This window comes from Phacochoerus africanus, chromosome 14 (genome assembly GCF_016906955.1).
Source record: "Phacochoerus africanus isolate WHEZ1 chromosome 14, ROS_Pafr_v1, whole genome shotgun sequence".
Lineage (NCBI taxonomy): Eukaryota > Metazoa > Chordata > Mammalia > Artiodactyla > Suidae > Phacochoerus > Phacochoerus africanus.
The window spans coordinates 2,095,562-2,113,813 of NC_062557.1; the positions used below are offsets into that span (position 1 = coordinate 2,095,562).

The following is an 18,252-nucleotide window of genomic DNA, read 5'->3' on the forward strand; positions in this document are numbered from 1 at the left end:
TGCTAAACCATGGCTTAGGTCATGATTTTGGCTGGGACCTGATCCCTGGCCCAGGAACTCCATATGCTGCACGGTGGCCAAAAAAAAAAAAAAAAAAAGCCAGAGAGGGAGTTCCTGTTGTAGCTCAACAGGTTAAGAACCCAACATAGTCTCCACGAGGATGCGGGTTCAATCCCTGGCCTCACTGAGCAGGTTAAGGAATCGGCCGGTACTGCTGCAAACTGTGGCATAGGTCACAGATGTGCCTGGGATCCGGTATTGCTATGACTGTGGCACAGGCCGGCAGCTGCAGCTCTAACTTGACCCCTACCTGAGAACTTCCATATGCACAGGCGCTGCCATAAAAAAAAAAAAAAAAAAAAATTAAGGAGTTCCCGTCGTGGTGCAGTGGTTAACGAATCCGACTAGGAACCATGAGGTTGCGGGTTCGGTCCCTGCCCTTGCTCAGGGGGTTAAGGATCTGGCGTTGCCGTGAGCTGTGGTGTAGGTCGCAGACGCGGCTTGGATCCCGCATTGCTGTGGCTCTGGCGTAGGCCGGCGGCTACAGCTCCGATTCGACCCCTAGCCTGGGAACCTCCACGTGCCGTGGGGAGCGGTCCTAGAAAAGGCAAAAAGACAAACAAACAAACAAACAAGAAAAAGTTAAAAGCCTGAGCGCTGAGATCCACCCCCGACCCCTTCAGGAGAGTGACTCACAAAGCTCAGTAAAGTGTGGAGAACGTTGAAGTCGCCAGTCAGACCCAAGTCCTCCTTGACAGCCGCGATGACCCCGGCTGCCTGGACAGCGTGGTGCAGGTCGTGGTACTCCTCGATCTGCCGGACGCGCTCCCTGACCCAGTCCTTCGGGTCACCGAGGTGCAGGGAACACATGGTCCGGAGTTCCTTCGTTAAGTCGCTGTATTTATTCACAAAGTCCTTGAAGACATCTTCCACCTCCCCAAAGGTGACCTCTCCTGACTTCAGATCCTGGTACAGCTTCGAAAACCTTTCGAAACAAGGACGATACAAATCTTCGTATGCCTCTTCTGGCTGCAGTAGTTGCCCCTCCATCGCCTCTGCCTCACTCAGCTCCTTGGCGACTTGTGCCCAGAACATCCGGAAGGTGTGGCTCTCCTTGAGCAAGTCTGTGGTTTTGGCCATTTCCTGGACTTCGGGGCTCAGGTTATAGTGTGTTGTCCCCGGCGGGTCCGGGGAGGTGGCGGACGAGCCCACCGTCATGACGTCGTTTAGCCTCTTCCCGTCCAGGTCTTCCGAGTGCCTTTTTTCAATCTCGGCAAAATCCACTTTTGAAACCACAAGAGAAGGCCAGACGTCAAACCTCTAGGCACGACAGCACCCTAGTTTATCTCCCCAGTTTCTGCTCCCCTCGCCTGGGGCTCTGAAGGAAACGCACGTGAACACACCTGCTGGCGCTGGTTCGCCATCAGAACCCCGCATGTTTCCCGACCCCCCCGCCAACCCCACCTTGCCCGTCCGTTTTTACGACAAAGGAAGCGTGCCGCTCCCAGGAGAAGGGGACCGTTGGACATCTGCGCCTGCTTCCACCCTCCCCGCCGCCAAATCCCGCTCCGGGGACAGAACAGAGACTGCTTTGCAAAAGCCGCACGCAAAGCAAAGGGGCTGGGAAGAGTGGGATGGAGATCACAGCACCAAAATTCTGGAAGATAAAAAGCAGCAGTGGGAGGGGACAGAAGATGTCCTGGGCCTGAGAACGTGGGGTCTGGCCCATGGTGGCCAGGGGTCTGTCGCCACAGAATTGCCTGAGGCACAGGGAGCCGGAATCTGGGAGCTAAGAAATACGGACTGTGCTGACAGTCCAAGGAGTGGCCGAACAGGCTCACAGCCCACCCCCCCACATTCCACACAGGGGCGCAGATGGCACCGCCCGCACCCTGGCACCACCACCAGGGCTCAGCACACAGCAGGACAGAGGCACTTCCAGACAGGCACCCTTTCTTAGGGAGCTGACAAACAGTGTGAGCCACCACACTCAGGAAGCAAGGAGGACGGGGACACAGGGCACGAGGGTGGCGGAGGACGCTGAGCATACGTGCTGGAGGCTGCCAGCCTTCCCTTCTCTCTTGATGCCCAGACACCTGGCAGCTGGGCGACGGCAGGAGACGCAAGACCAGCAGGGAGGGGCTAAAGTCCCAGGTTCCCTCAAAGCCTGGCCACCCGCCCCCCGGTGGCCTCTGTCAGGGTGTCAGGCCCCTCTCTTAATATAAGCAGATAATAAGAATCCCCAGACCAGTGGGGAAAGTCTTTCACATGGAAAATAGATAGATATTAAAACATACTGAGAGATAAAAGCAACTCAGAAGAAATAGGACACTGAGAGAAAAACACAGAAAACCTCTAAACTTAAAAAAAAATCAGAAAAATAAAAAATAAGAAGAAAAAAGAAATTAAAAAAATTTTAGGGAGTTCACGTTGTGGCGCAGTGGAAACGAATCCAACTAGCAGCCATGAGGACACACGGGTTCCATCCCCGGCCTCGATCGGTGTTGCTGTGAGCTGTGCTGCAGGCCGGCGGCCACAGCTCTGATTAGACCCCTAGCCTGGGAACCTCCCCATGCCGTGGGTGTGGCCCTCAAAAGATTAAATCAATCAATCAATCAATCAATAAAAATAAAAGAACCCACCCTCCCCTTCAAAAAAAAAAAGCACAAAGAGATGGAAAATACAAGAAAAAAAATGCATGGAAGTTAGATGATCATTCCAGAAGGTCCAACTGTCCAACTGTGAACAACAGCAAGAGAAAAAACACTCAAATAACTAACCCAAGAGGTTTCCCCAGACCTCAAGGACTGAGGGACGTGGATTTCTAGGTTAGAGAGGCCCACCTCACCACGCTCAACTCAAGAGGAGGCAAAGAGACCCATTCCAAGGCACATCATAGGGCATTTGAGAATAAGGGGGACAAAAAGATCTCAAGAGCATCCAGAGAGGAAAAAACACGTCATCCACAAAGGATCCGTAGTTAGAATCACATCCGACTTCTCCACGGTGACCCTGCAGAGACAACTGGAGCCACGAATCCCAAAGCCCGAAGGAGAGGGTTTCCAGCCTGCAGACCTGCTCCAAACACAACTGAGGGTGGGCATTTTCAGACACGACCAGGGCACCTCCGTGCCTCCTTTCTCAGGAGGGGAGGAGGACGGGGCTGTGCGGCCGGGGGCACGGATCCTGCCAAGAGATGCCGGACAAGCCCAGGGCCGCAGCCTCCGGTCTGGGGAGATCCCTTCCGAAAAACCAAACTCATCTCCTTGCAAGGACATCCAAACAGTCAGTGAAGAGCCTGGGCCTGAATTAAAAATAAATACACTGGAAACAAAGCTCAGGACAAGACAAGAATTTTAAATCTAGAGGAAACAAGTTTTCACAAGAAAGGAAGAGACGTGGGGTCCGTTTCGGGGCTCGGGTGCGAACAATGCATTTACCCAGTTGTGACCTGAGGACAGACCTAATCAAAATCAGGACGCGACTGGGGGAGAGAGAGATGGGAGAGGTTGCGTGTGTTAGGCAGAAACGGGAAAAATAAGGAGCTCTACAGCCTTACTTTCCACAACGGATAACACCTAAACCTGAAAAATCAAGGAGGCGTTTAGCACGGAAATGAACACACTACAATGGGCTCCCTCCAGGAAGAAGGGCGGCGGCTGCCCTACGTTGGCACCGCATTCTCCTCCGACTCCTCTGGGGCGGGGGCAGGGAGGCGAATTTTGCTTATTTTAATGCTGAGGAATATCACCTTCTACCAGGTCCTTCACCCGCCGGAACGCCCTCAGGAGGGAGTCCACGTGGGTTTTCTCCGTCTTCAGAACCAAGAGCTCATTCTTCCTCCGACTCAGCACTTCCTTCATGCTTTTCTCCTGGGTTGAAAGGCTTTTTTCACTCTCTGAAAGAAAAAAGGAAAAAGAACCCAATGGAACAAACAACCACCTCTGTTTCAGGCCAAGCCTCTTCTCCCACCTGCTGTGAACATGCTGCTCGGCGGGCCAGGCTCTGGGTGTGGGGGGGGTGACGCGGGGGTCGGGGGCTGTAGGTGGGGCTCAGGTTGGATCCCTGGCCTGGGAACTTCCATACGCGGGGGTGGCCGAAAAAAGAAGAGACAAAAAAGACGCCGAACGAAGGTCACGCCTCCAGAAGATACACAGGCAAACAGATGCTTCCGGCCCCCTACGCTCTCGGGGGCCTGACGGCCGCGGCACAGCCTGACACTTACTTAACTGCCAGATGCTGAGGAACTGATCCACGTGTTTTACGATCAGCTCCAGGTGTCCCACCAAGATGGTTCCGTTGATGAGGTCCCCGGTCACTCCGGCGAACACAGAGTCTGCAATGCCCATGAGCTTCTTGCCTTCCTCGGTGATATGTGCTAATATTTTCTCGTTGGTTCCTGATCAGGCGAAGAACAGAGTTAAAAAGAAGGCAGGCCCCCACCTCCTCCCCACGCGGTCGCATTGCCGAGAGGCCCTCGCGGCTCTGCCCCGACTTCCACGCAATAAAGCCACGTCCCTCGGTGCTTCCGTGCTTCCACGTGTGCTCCCCACACCCGCGATTCCGCTCTGCACAGGAGGTTTCACCCAAACTCCTCTCCCCAGGACTTCCTTTGTCACGAAGATGGCGCCGCAAAGGGCCCACGTCAGCCCAGCGAACCACGTTTCTCTGGTTTTGAAGACCTGTGCCCACTTCGGGACACTGAGGCTCGCTCTTAAAACTAGACCAGACCAGCTTTAAAATCTCCCAAGCTGAGAGGCCTTAGAGAAGAATAAGCTGCCCCAAGGACACACGGACACCCAGCAAAGGCCGTCCACGTGGCCGGAAGGAGGAAACAAGAGACTCCAATGGGATGCTGGATTCGCCACATCTTGGCTAGGTGGCAAAATTTTGAATGTGAACTTGAGGATCAACTTAGAAAGTTGAGTTTTCAAATACACGTAACTGGACCACGGGAAGAAGGCTTCTTTCCCAGTCACATTAAGGCCATACAGTTGGGTCACGCTATGAAACGCACATACAGCAACCTATTCGTAACTGCAAAAATCTGGGAAGCAGCCAGGATCCCCTTCGGTAGGTGGATGGACAGACAAACCCCGTCCATCCCACAACGGAATATGATTCAACGGCACAAGGAAGTGAGCTACGGAAAGGAACCTTAAATGCCTGCTGCTAAGTGACAAAAGCCAACCTGAAGAGGCTGCCGGCTACCCGGCTCTGACTCTACGACCTTCCGAGAGAGCACGATGGAGGGGAGGGGGTCTCAGGGCAGTAACACCGCCGTGTATGATCCTGTGGACGCCTATCATTACACACCTGTCAGAACCCCCAGAAAGGACCACGCCAAGAGAGAACCCGAACAGAAACCGTGGGCTTCAGTTATTAGTAACGCCTATCAGTGCTGGCTCCTCGGGTCTAACCATCCTGCATTATTAATAATGCATCAGTTGTAACAATCCTTCCACCCCAAAGCAAGGTCTTAGCCACAGAGGAAATTGGCTGTGTGGACGGGTAAACACGGAAACGCTCTCTACTTCCTCTGAGCTTTTCCATCAGTCTAAAACTGCTCTAAAATATAAGGTCTATTCATTTAAAAAAAGACACAGACTCTTTCCAAGTGAGCAGTTTTACAGGACCAAGAAGTCCCACATCAATCTCCTTATTTTATCCCTGCAACACTGGCAGGGAAGGAACTTGGCCTTTGGGGGCGGGGAGGGCTCTCCCAGTAATGTGACGAAACGGAGACTCAGAATGACCTAACTTGGGATTTTTAGACCCAGCTGTGGTGCTTTCCGCTCTATCTGAACTGAGCGCCTCGCCCTTAACCCTGAGCATAGGGCGGTACACATCTCCCCGGCTTTGATGACAAACAACACGGGTCATGGGGCGGGGAGAGCATCCGGCAGCACTTAGTCTTTGCCAAGGTCACCAGCGTGGGACTGGACATTTACACGGCTCTCAGGATAAGAAAGAGACGGTTTCAGTACCCGATACACTTGGGTTGGATTTTCGTCCTCAACACGTTACTATCGTCGAGACCGTGGGGAGACACATGTTCTCTGCCTCAGGGTGTCGGTCTGAGGACTGGCAGGCCCACCGTGCCCGTGCCGCAGCTGGTCTAGAGCAGGCACTCCATGAAGGGTGGCTTCAGCCCTAGTTCTAATTTACCATATGAGATACTCTCAGCCTCCCTGGGTCCTTCTAATCAGGCTGCTTCTTTTGTCAAACATCAATCCACCATAACTAACAGGTCAAACACCCTGCCCCTACCCTGGTCAGGAGGCACCACCAGCCAGAGCCCGGCACCCTCTGTGAACGTACCACACAAGTGGAAGAGCTGCTTGATGTCTGGCCATGTGAGCAGGTGTTTCAAAACCTCACCCAAGTCATGTACAACTTGCCCTCTACTTCTCGGCCAAGACTTGCTGATCACAGCAGACACCAGGGTGCCGCATTTCCACAGGTCTTTACAAGAGATTTTCTCGAGGAGACTGGTCTGAGACTATAAGAAAATGAATAAAGAGAGGGAAATTTAGAAGGTGTGTTTGTTGGTTTGTTGTTGAATAACAGAAGTAATTGATAGCATTTCAGAAATCCCTTATAGCTAGTTTTACAAAGCCTCATAAAAACTGAAAGAGCAGAAAATGCCTCCCTTTCCTTAGGGCACGTCTGTTTCCCTGTGTACTGTCTCCTTAAGTGATGAACTGAAGCTGTGGAGACAGGGACACACAGACAGACACAACCCACTCGTCACCCCCCTTCTTCTGGCTCACTGCCAGCTTCTACATTTTTCTCGGGACTTTGATATGACGAAAAATATCAAACACAAGAGCTCCCTGGTGACTCGGCAGGTTGAAGATCCAGGGTTATCACTGCTCTGGCTCTGGTTACAGCTGTGGTGTGGGCTTGATCCCGGGCCCAGGAACTTCTGCATGCCACGGGCGCAGTCACGCCCCACTGCCCCCACCAAAAAAATAACCCATCAAACCTAACACTAGTAAACCATTAGTACTGGTGTCCTTGGCATTCCTAACTGCAATTCTTTTAAAGCTGCCTACAAATAACACATACATTTTAACTCTTTCTGATTCCCCACCAAGAAACAGAACGTTTTCTGTCTTTAGGGTCACAAAGTTTCAGACACTAGTAAAAACAAGTAGAGTTAGGGTTAGTTTACAGTAGATACTTTCTGATATTTAAAAGGATAAAAGAGGACCGTATCCAGTGACATATAAAAAGGATTCTAGGAGTTCCTGCTGTGGCTCAGTGGTAACAAACCCGGCGTAGGTCACAGACGTGGCTCGGATCTGGCATCGGCATTGCTGTGACTGTGGTGTAGGCTGGGAGCTGCAGCTCTGATTCAGCCCTTAGCCTGGGAACTTCCATATGCAACAGGTGCAGCCCTGAAAAAGAAAAAAAAAAAAAGATTCTTTACCATGACCAAGTGGGGTTTATTCCGGGGATGAAGGTCATTTTAACATAAAGAGCCAGCTGTCATACACCTATCAACGGGGGGGGGGGGGTACAGGCCACGTCCACAGACACCGAAAAGGTGCCTGACCAACTCCAACACTGTTTCATGGTAAATATTCAACAAACTAGGACCAGAAGGGTCCCCCTCGACCCGACAAAGGGCACCTACGCCACACCCACACTCCATCGGAAGACCGAAAGCTTCCCCCAGACCAGGCACCAGACAAGGAGGTCCGCCCTCCCCACCTGCTTCCCTCCTCGCCCTGGGGTTCCGGCCAGGACCTCCAGGCAAGAACCAGACAGTGCGGCACTCAGGCGGGAAAGGAGGAAAGTAGAACTAGCTGTATCCACCTAAGACATGACCTAATATATAAACCCCTAAAGAACACACACGCACACGCACCACACACACGCACGCACGCACGCACGCACACATGCACACCCAGCACGAGGTTGTTCCTAAGAGGCAGCGTAAGGCAAACTCTCTTTGCACGTTCAGGGTTTCCTAAGTGCATTGATAGAATCTTGTCCACTTTATACATTTTCTCCCACAGGTTCTGTCAACCTTCGGGACCCTTCCCTGCGTGCTAAGCAAGTGCTTTGCAACTGCAGGTGGCAATGGTAAAAGGGTATTTTGGAGCGGCCTGTGAGACGGCTGGAGGTCACCCATGAGCCACTCCAGCTGCGGCTTGGAACAGCCGCGCTGTAGCAGGAGGCTGAGTGGGTGGAAGGTACTGGATTTCAGGCTGGGAAGGGGATGCCCAGAGCCCAGGTTGCACGCACGCAGGGTCTCAGAACCAGCCTTTGGCTGATGACATCGGAAGGCACGTGGGCCCCTTGACGCAGTTGCTGGGGGCCTGGGGAGGCTGCTCACCCGGCAGACCAAGCTCACGGCTTCGATGGCGCACTTCTCGAAGCATTTCGACACACTGTCTTCCGCGCCCTCGGCATCCCAGGTGGTGCTGCTGAAGGCGAAGATCTGGGAGAGAGGCCTCTCCTGCAAGACGGGCGGGGACGGGGAGAGGCTGGGGTGCTGCACCCTCAGACGCCACGGAATGCAGACCCCTAGGAATCTTCACTTTCCTACTGTCGCATCAGCTCCCTGTCAGGCTGACCCCCGTCCGTTCCACGCCAAGCACGTCTCCTTGCCCCCAACCCTCAGACCCTCAAGGCTAAAAAATTCATACTGTGTAGAAAAAGCCTCAGGCACCGCCGCACTGCGAACACAGGGACATTTTGCTTTTAAAGATTTTTCTCCTTGCTTCTCTTTTCCCAAAAAGACAAATGAAACCGCCCCATCCTGTTGTGAAACACCCTTGTTTCCCAGGGTCGCAGGCCTTCGTTAGAACGAGGAGCACGTTCGCCTTCCCCCACTTGTCACTGGTTAATAAGGCTCCTGTCACCGACGGGCTCCTCGGAGCTGGCACATAAAGGGAAGTTCCTCTTAGAACCCTGTGCTTGCCGAGGGCTCCGTGGGGCCCGGACCCTGTGCCCTCACTCTCTGGAATGCCATCTAGGGCCACACGATCAAGGCTGGATCAGGGACGCGGGCACATGAACGCAGGCCCTGCCCATTCGAAGGCGCTCCTCACAGGTGTTAGTTTTCCCAAATGGTCTGGTTTCCGTCAACTTCTGAAAAGAACGCCCCCGACGTCCCGTACCTGTTTGAGCCTCCCTTCCATGTCCCCCAGCAGCGTTTCCTTCCAGCCGAGCTCCACGGGGAAGGGTATTTCCACCAGCCGCCTCCAGATCTGCAAAACCCACACGTAAGCAACAGCCACAAAGATGCCAAGACGCCACGATGGAATTCGATGGTAACAGGAAGAGCGCAGGGCTTCGAAGACACCCAGGTTCAGACACATCTTTGTCCCAGTGGTGCACTGTGTCACTAGCGAGTCAGGGCAACCCACCTTAGCCTTACAAGACAAAGGGCGCTGACCAGACCAGGTTGCCAGGGTGGGCCCTTCTGCCATGTGACGGTTTTATTCTGAAAGGACGTCCCATTGTTTAACTTCAAAAAAAACCTCAAAATTAACAGGAAGTTGCAACAACAGCACAAGGATGGCCTTATACCTTCAGCTAGACTCCCCACTGGCAACACCAGGCGTGGCTGCTTTATCTCCTCTTTGGGGGCTCCCTGTCTCCCTAGAATTAGACCCACTGGAAGGAAGCTGCAGATGTTGCACCCTTTGGCCTCCAAGACCTGGGCAGCCCCCCCCCCCAACACCACGCCCTTGTGCTGCACGTGGCAGCTCAGGGACCCCTCTGAGGCCCTTCGGGGGTGTGACGGCCTCCCAGGGGGGGCCCAACCCCCACCCCCATTTCTCTCCATCTCAGGCGTCCCTGCTGTGTGGGCCCAGGATCTAACCCGGGACACATACAGCATTTAGTGACCACGTCTCTTCTCTGAAAGAGTTCTGCGGCCCTTTTTACCTTCTTCCTTCCTCTTACGATGCTGGTAACTTTGAAAAGTCCAGGCTGCCTGCTCTTGAGGGGGCCTCCCGACCTGATCTATCTTGGAACTCCCTCGGGCTTAGATTCAGGTTACATGGAGGGGGCAAAATATCATCAGATGGAGCTGCACGGAAAACGCGCCGTTTGTAGGTCACGTGGGTGGGACGGCCAGGGACACTGCTGCCCCCCAGGGCCTCCCACAGGGCGGCCATGAGCCCTGGCCACTGGGGCTGAGGCCAGGTCTGCCCGAGGCCACGCCCTCCTCACCAGGTCTCCCCACGGTAAGCATGGTTTCTCCCGGTGTTAAATTTTCATTTGTGGGGGGGGGGTCCCTGGACGCCCTGTTATCTGATGCTGGGTCGTGGAGGAAAGGTTTTATTCTGCGGTTTTGTTTGCTTTTAAAGATGAATCAATAAACTTTAACACAACATAACACCAAAAGTCACTGCGATGTTACAGGCTCCGCGTTACAAGGAGCCTTTGAGAAACTACCGCTTTTTGAGTTTAATGTAGTATCAAAGGCCCCTGAAACATGTTTCCCTTTTGCAGCTACACAAGCATGTGAGGCAGGATTTTCTTCATATATTTTAACCAAAACAACATATTGCAAGAAACCGAGGCAGAGCAGATGAGAAAACCCAGCTGCCTTCCCCTGGGCTTAACATTAAAGACACTTGCAAAGATGGAAACGAATGCCATACTTCCCACCAATTTCCTTTGCTTTGGAAATTACAATTATCTTTTGTAAAAATATGATGTTTGATGGCTTTCTATTGCAATTGTTTCTTCTACATTTATTAGTCATCATTCTCCTACTAAAAAGATCGGCCCTTCCTCTTCTTCTTTCTGAAAGTATGTTTACAGTGTCAATGAACTGCAATCTACTCCTGGTCATTACTCGTTTTGATACCCCGGTGGTCCCGGATTTGGCTATGGACAGACTAGCTTCTGTTAACTTTTTTTTTTGTCTTTTTGCCTTTTCTAGGGCCGCTCCCAAGGCATATGGAGGTTCCCAGGCTAGGGGTTGAATCAGAGCTACAGCTGCCAGCCTACCCCACAGCCACAGCAACGCAGGATCCAAGCCGCATCTGTGACCTACACCACAGCTCAACGCCAGATCCTTAACCCATTGAGTGGGGCCAGGGGTCTAACCTGCATCCTCATGGATGCCAGTCATATTCGTTTCCGCTGAACCAGGAGAGGAACTTACGTTTCCTTTTTTGAAGATGTAATAATTCTATTTTTATTTATTTATTCTGCTTTTTAGGGCCACACTCTCGACATATGGAGGTTCCCAGGCTAGAAGTCTCATTGGAGGTACGGCTGCCAACCTACACCACAGCTACAGCAACACCGGATCCTTAACCCACTCAGCAAGGCCAGGGACTGAACCCACAACCTCATGGTTCCTCGTCAGATTCGTTTCCACTGCGCCACAATGGGAACTCCGAAATGTAGTAATTTTAGACGTACAGAAACATTGCAAAGACAGCAGAGCGTCTCAGATGCTCTCAGCCCAGCTTCTCCGAGGGCTAACACCTCACAGAGCCACGGCACAGGTATCGAAGGCAAGAAATTAGCATTGACAGATCACCGGGAACTAAACTACCGGCTGTACTTGGATTTCACCGCCTTTTCCCACAAACATCCTTTGACCATCGGGACCTAACCTAGGATATGACCTTGGGTCTAGTCCCATTTCCTTGTGGCCTGTCACCACTTGTCTTGAAGCGCTTTTACTTTCGGACAAAACAAGGTGCTTCAGGCCGGCCTTGCACTTCTTCTGCCCCCGCTTCTGGAATCTGCTGTCCTTTCAGAGGCTCAGGGGTTTTTCCGAGGAGAAACAGCATTGAGAAGCCATGACTGCAGCTTTGGGTATGTTCCACAGACCTGGGTGGCACGGTCCTCAGGCCCTTTCAGTGGACGGAGCAAAGAACTGCTGTTTAAATTATGAGTTCACCAATAACTCTATTTCCCTCCCAAACCTCAGGCCTCCCCGCCCCCTGCTCCCACGCGTCCCTGCTCCAGTGAGCAAGAAGCAGGCTTCCCAAAGCACCGAGCCTTGGCGTTTCCGTCGTGGTGCAGCAGAAAGGAATCCAACTAGGAACCATGAGGTTGAGGGTTTGAACCCTGGCCTCAATCAGTGGGTTAAGGATCCGGCGTTGCCATGAGCTGTAGTGCAGGACACAGAGGTGGCTCGGATCGGATGTTGCTATGGCTCTGGCATAGACCGGCAGCTGTAGCTCCGATTAGACCCCCTAGCCTGGGACCCTCCATATGCCAAGGGTTTGGCCCTAAAAAGCTCCCCCCCCCCCAAAAAAAAGAAAAAAAAAAGCAAAGCACTGAGCCTTGCATCAGTCTGCTCAGCCCTACAGCACACAACATAGCTCCATCCATTCTGCTGCCAACAACAAAACTTCGAAATCAAGTTCCAGATGTGTGCGTGTTTGCTGTGACCTTAGACTCTGTGCCTCTGAGAGTGAGTGATCCAAGTTCTGGGCTCTGGGTGTTGTTTAATGATTTCTCCCCTCAGTGGGGGAGGCGGTCCATCGGCTAACGTGTAGCCCTTGTCTCTTGCACTTGATCCTGATCCACCGAAGTGTCCCTGGAAGACAGCAGCCTCCTCAAGGCGGTTGGATGAGGTCAGAAGGCCCTTGGATTGGTTGGCTTATCTCACTTTCCAGAAGTCTGTCCTGGAGCCGACAGCGTTTCGGAGCTGGGGGAGGCGGGCCCACTCTGCTCCGAGGCTGAATGGGAGGGTGGCGGAGGGCCTGTGCTGGGGGCTGGTCTACCTGTGCCTGAGCCCATCCCCCACGCCCTCTGCACGTGGCCAGACTTTGGTTACTGCCTTCAGCACACAGGGAAGACAGCAGCACCCGCCTCGGAGGGGATGCTCAATCAGGTCATAACTCTTTCTTCTTTCACCTTCATACTGCATTTAACTTAGAATTCTTCTCCCACATCACTGGACCAACAGCTGTCTTTAACTCCTACTTAATGCGCATGGAATCTTGAGATAAAATTTAAGAATTCAACTTCGCTTTGGTAGGATTTAACTCTACTGGTCTGAAAGCTTGCATAGCAATGAGAGACGGCTTTTCTGATGTTTAATCGAAAGAAGTTGGACCTAGGCAGTTCCCGTCGTGGCGCAGTGGTTAACAAATCCGATTAGGAACCATGAGGTTGTGGGTTCGATCCCTGGCTTTGCTCAGTAGGTTAAGGATCTGGCGTTGCCATGAGCTACGGTGTGGGTTGCAGACACGGCTCGGATCCCGCGTGGCTGTGGCTCTGGCGTAGGCCGGTGGCTGCAGCTCCGATTCGACCCCTAGCCTGGGAACCTCCATGTGCCGCGGGAGCGGCCCAGAAATGGCAAAAAGCCAAAAAGAAAAAAGAAAAAAAGAAAAGAAGTTGGACCTAGAGATGATCATCCTCAGTGAAGTAAGTCAGAGAAAGACAGTTTATCTCATGATGTCACTTACATGAGGAATCTAAAAGATGATACAAATAGACTGACTTACAGAACAGAAACAGACTCACAGACATAGGAAGCAAACTGATGGTTACCAAAGGGGAAAGCTTGGGATTAACAGATACACACGACCATATGTAACACAGGTAACCTGCAAAGCCCCCCTGCATAGCACAGGGAACTATATTCAATATCCTACAACAAAGCACAGTGGAAAGGAATATAAAAAGGAGTGCATCCATGGATAACTGAGTTCCTTTGCTGTGCGGCATAAGCTCACACAACATTATACCTCAAGCAAAGGACAGGAGAAGGCGACATTTGCAACTCTGCGTCTTTTTGGGGTGCATATTCTAGTCTATCCTAGGAGGGCTTTCTATGTGCACAAACATTCTCTCTTGATGGAAAAGGGCTCGAGGGCTCGGATGCCTGGGTCTAGTTAGGAGGTAGAGGAAAGGCTGCACGTTAATTGTGAGCCCTGGACGCCCTAGGCACTGGCTACCCTGCCCAGGTGGACGCGGGAAGGGGGAAGCACGGGTGAGTTTGTGATGTGAGTCTGGAACCGGCTCCCATCAGAGCCACTCGTCACACGCTGCCCTGCCACGTGGGAGGCTGGCCAGGAGCGGGCGAAACTCTACGGATCGTAGCCTTGGTTCGCCCAAGTGTCTCTTTAGGATCTTTTCTCAGTGGCCCTCACCTCTTTGGTCTTTGAGGGAACAGGATGGGAAACGGGCTTGGCGTCATAGAAACAGGGCGGGTAGGCGACGCTGCAGGAGCCAGCCCAGTGCTCCAGGCAGGTGTCACCACCCCCACGCGCAGGACCAGAGAAACGCTCACGTCCAGAGCAAAGACCACTTCAGTGGGTTCCATGGTCTCGCCCACACCCTGGACACGCAGAGGTACAGCCTTCACGACCTCGAGAGCGTAGGAAGAGAGGCGGGAACAAGACGGGAGCGGGCGCGAAGCCTCTAGCCCTCTGCTGGTCCCCCGTCGGCTGCTGGACCCATCGGGTCTCCTTGACCCTCCCCCGCCCCTCCTCCCCTGGCTCTGTTTCCTGAAGCCCCCCCACCCCCCGCCTCTCGACCTCTGGGGCCGATTTCTGGTCCCCCACGTGCAGATGCCGTTCTACCCAGGCCGCTTTCAAGCGGCTCCCGCTGTCCGTCTCAGCCTTCCGCTCCCACCCCGTGAAACGAACTTGCAAGCTCCGCAGTGGATCGGACACGGCCCTGCAGCCTCGCCAACAGCCCGGGGACCATGGGCCCCATGCCAGGGTGCCCGTGGCCTTGAGTCCCGTGAGGGAAGCGTCTGCCCGTTCTGCAGGCGAGAAACACCGCGTCCCCCGCGCTCGGGGCTTTTACCTTAATCTCCTCGGGGTACGTGAACCTGACATTAGATGACGAGACCCCAGTCTGGAACACGTGATTCTGAAAAACTCTCTGAAACCATGATCTGGTAGCGGCGAGAGTCCCCTGGAAGACCGCTGCTACTGAATCCTTCTCTCCAGCTTCACTGTGCTGCCCTCCTGCCGAATCCTGTCAACCGCAGAGACAGACAGAGTTTAAGGGTCCCCTCCCGCCTCCGCGGAGACCCGCTGGCTCGGCCAGAGCCTGCAGGTTTGCAGCACCTTCGCTTCCCCAGAGCATCTGGGGCTCACTCTGGGTGGGAGGCAGAGGGCACAGGGTGGGAAGAGCAGCGGGGGACCCCATCCAAAGGCCTGCGGCAACCATGCCTGGCCGGTGGGCGGCCTTGTGGGCTCCGACAGGCCTCCCCAGGCGGGGAGAAAAGCATGCACTGGGGCCTGGAGCTTCAGGCCGCTCAGAGAAGCTGAGCTGGCGTAGCCCTGCCCCTTGGTGACAGGGACGGTCTGTGGCCAGAGGCAAAGCCATGCGGCCCCCTGGTGCGCTTCCCTCGAGGCTCTCCCTTCCCCCCTCTCCCTGGGAAGCCCCTTCTCCCCGGGGCCCGGGGCTGGGGGCAGGTATCTCTCCTGCCCCCCTGCTGACCAGAAGCACCTTCACCTCAAAGCGGATGCAGCCCAGGACCGGCCCCATTTGACAGAGGCCTCTCCCACTTCTGAATGTGGGTGTTTTCTTTGGCTTCAACCAGCCTCACAAATTGTGTAATTGTCAGCACCTCCCAAAACTGGATCTGTGGGTGTCCCTTCCTCCCTCCAGAGACGCATGGCCTCAGGGTTCCACCGGGTGGCGAGGCAGGTGCCCAAGCAGCTGCCCGCTGAGTGGGAGACCAGCCAATAACCACAACATGTGACAACATGGGAAGCATGAGCTGCTTTCAAGGCACATACCGGGTGCTGTACCCAGCCTGCAGGGAGGGGGTTCTGCCCTGAAAGATTCGGGGACCTCTGGCCAGCACGGGAGGGCAGGGGTACAGGTGTGACGGGAGCACAGTACACAGATGCAGGTGGCAAGAGCCAGCGACAGTTCTCAGCTGAAGTCCGGGCAGGCGGGCCCATGCCTAATGTCCCTGAACGGCCCAAAGCATCAGAAGCTTCAGCAGGGTGTGTATGCCCCCTGGGATCTGGCCTCACCCGGCCCTCAGGCCCATCTCCAGCCACACTCCACGACCTGCAGGCCCTCCTCGCCAAGGCTGCACAGGCTGCTCCCTGGCTCGTGGGAGCACCAGCCCCTCCCAAGCCCCTCTGTTCCCAGGGCACCTTACAGACACTCCGCCTTGGCACTAGCCCACCTGTGTGCTCGCCAGACGGTCCCCCATGTCCCCTGCTGGCAGGGACCTCCCTTCTCTGAGTATCTCCTGCACCCGGCACGGGGCCAGCAGAGATCAGCCTTCAGTGAACAACCCAGGCCTGAAAATCTAGCGGAGAACCTCACCTTTGCTCCTTGATTTCCTGCATCTGATGACCTATGAACCCTATTTATATCAGAGCACAACCAAAAGCTGTGCAAAAGCCCTGCGTGTGCTTTGGTTTTATTTAATGTTAGGTTTTCAAGGCTTTCTGTTTTTTCGGCACAGGTAGACCAAACTGTGGCTTACATCCGTCTGATGCACTTAAGATTGCTATGTCTGCGGGAACGTGTACCTTCAGTAACCGACACGTCTCGAATTTCTTAAATACAGGTTTTCTAGAAACTGACCCCTGGCTGGGACGGTTTAAATAACACCCACTTCAGGGGAAAGGAATCATCTTAACAGCAATGTTCGTTTCCACATGTAACCTCGGTGTTTTAAAGAAGAAACACTAAAAGGAATAAAGGTAACACATACACGTAATTATCTCGTATCACTAATACCACAGTTCTAACCTGTAAAACGGTGAACAAGTAAGCGGTTGGTCTAAATAGGAAACCTTCTATCACCTTCCTGTGGAATTTCCAACTCCAGTGGGTGAAGACGACACAACAATGGGAAAAAAAAAGTGTTGCTGACACACACAACGCGGTGGATGGGTCTCAGAGACGTCACAGTGAGCAGAGAAAGCCAGGCACAAAAAGCAGGGTTCCGAGTTGGGCAAAACTAATCTGCAGGGGTCGCAATCAGGAGAGGGGTTACCCTGGGGGGTGAAGGGAGGGGACGGAGGTCTGGGATTCTCCTGTAGCCTGACGTGGGGGTGCACCTGGGTGGAAGGCTCTGGGTGTGTGGTCCTTGCCACCGTACCTGAGTTTCAGTGAAGAGGAAAAGAGCTCAAGTGGGAACGCCTGGCATGAGCATGCATAGCGGGGAGGGGGCTGGGGGGGGAGGGCTGGGGGAGCTTGTCTGGGCACCTGCAGGGCGCTCCGGTTTTACCCAGTCAAGCTGATATGCTACACTTTAACCCCTGCAGTACCTCCTTCCTCCTGCCTCCCTTCCAACGTTAACTCCGGGGGGGCAAGCACGCAGACTCTGGTTCCCCAAAACAGCCTCGAAGCACAGAACAAAACCCAGCATCGAGCGGGTACCGATAAATATCTGTGACAGAATCAGCCACCTTGTCATTCCAGCAATTCTAGAACGGCTTATCTCCTTCCTGAATTGAGGATGCTTGCGATTCCATGTCTATCCTGGGTGTGACATCATGTGCACGTGTTCCACTTACCACTAGCGGTTTAAGTATAATAATTCTGCAAACAATCTCAGCAGATAAGGCGGGCAGCTCATAAAACGTGTGGTCTTTTGTAATTCTGCAGGTAGTTTCATGGAGTTTCAGGCACACAGTCAAGTAGGACTGTATCAAGGGCTCCTCAAGCATCCTACCCCGCAAAGAGTTGAGAGAAATCATTGAAGTGGTTTCGGAGAAAGGGGAAAATAGTACCCGTTATCCCTGATGAGCTCCTTCCCTTTAAACACCTGCAAGGAAGGCCTGTACTTGACCCCACAGAGGTTAACATCCAAAACATTTCCATCAATCTTGAACTTGTGACTAAGACAACAAGGAAACAAAGCCCTCTGGGTTGGCCTCCATGGTCGGGACTATTTTAACAAAAGCAAATTAAACTATTTCCAAGTGTGTTCACTTATTTGAAAAACAAAAAAACCCTAGGATGTATATTACCGAAAATTCAAAAACCATTTAATTTGAAGGAAAAAAAAACCCCAGAAAGACACAGGAAGCGAGAAAGAGAAAAATGCTAGAAGAGTATGTCCTGCAAGTAAAATCTCTTCCAGCTCTGCCCGGGCCAGCGTCCCTGCCAGGTCAGCGTCCCCAGCCGGACCAACATCCCTGCCCGGGTCAGCGTCCCCTGCCGGGTCAGCGTCCCCGGCCGGACCAACGTCCCTGCCCGGGCCAGCCTCCCTGCCGGGCCAGCGTCCCTGCCCGGGTCAGCGTCCCCGGCCGGACCAGCATCCCTGCCCGGGTCAGCGTCCCCGGCCGGACCAACGTCCCTGCCCGGGCCAGCCTCCCTGCC

The 18,252-nt window shown here is 53.6% G+C and overlaps 1 protein-coding gene across 4 annotated transcripts in view; it reads right to left on the reverse strand.

Moving 5' to 3' along the window:
* The window catches only part of RNF213 (ring finger protein 213), a 121,324-nt gene that overhangs the window by 62,536 nt on the left and 40,536 nt on the right, over positions 1-18,252 (reverse strand). For all 4 annotated transcript variants that reach the window (XM_047758383.1, XM_047758381.1, XM_047758380.1 and 1 more), the window contains 8 exons: positions 17,445-17,598; positions 14,755-14,928; positions 9,135-9,224; positions 8,348-8,470; positions 6,322-6,502; positions 4,226-4,399; positions 3,752-3,898; positions 697-1,283 (listed from right to left, as the gene is read on the reverse strand). In XM_047758383.1, the coding sequence (XP_047614339.1) occupies positions 697-1,283; positions 3,752-3,898; positions 4,226-4,399; positions 6,322-6,502; positions 8,348-8,470; positions 9,135-9,224; positions 14,755-14,928; positions 17,445-17,598 (1,630 nt within the window). The remainder of the gene's footprint in view (positions 1-696; positions 1,284-3,751; positions 3,899-4,225; positions 4,400-6,321; positions 6,503-8,347; positions 8,471-9,134; positions 9,225-14,754; positions 14,929-17,444; positions 17,599-18,252) is intronic.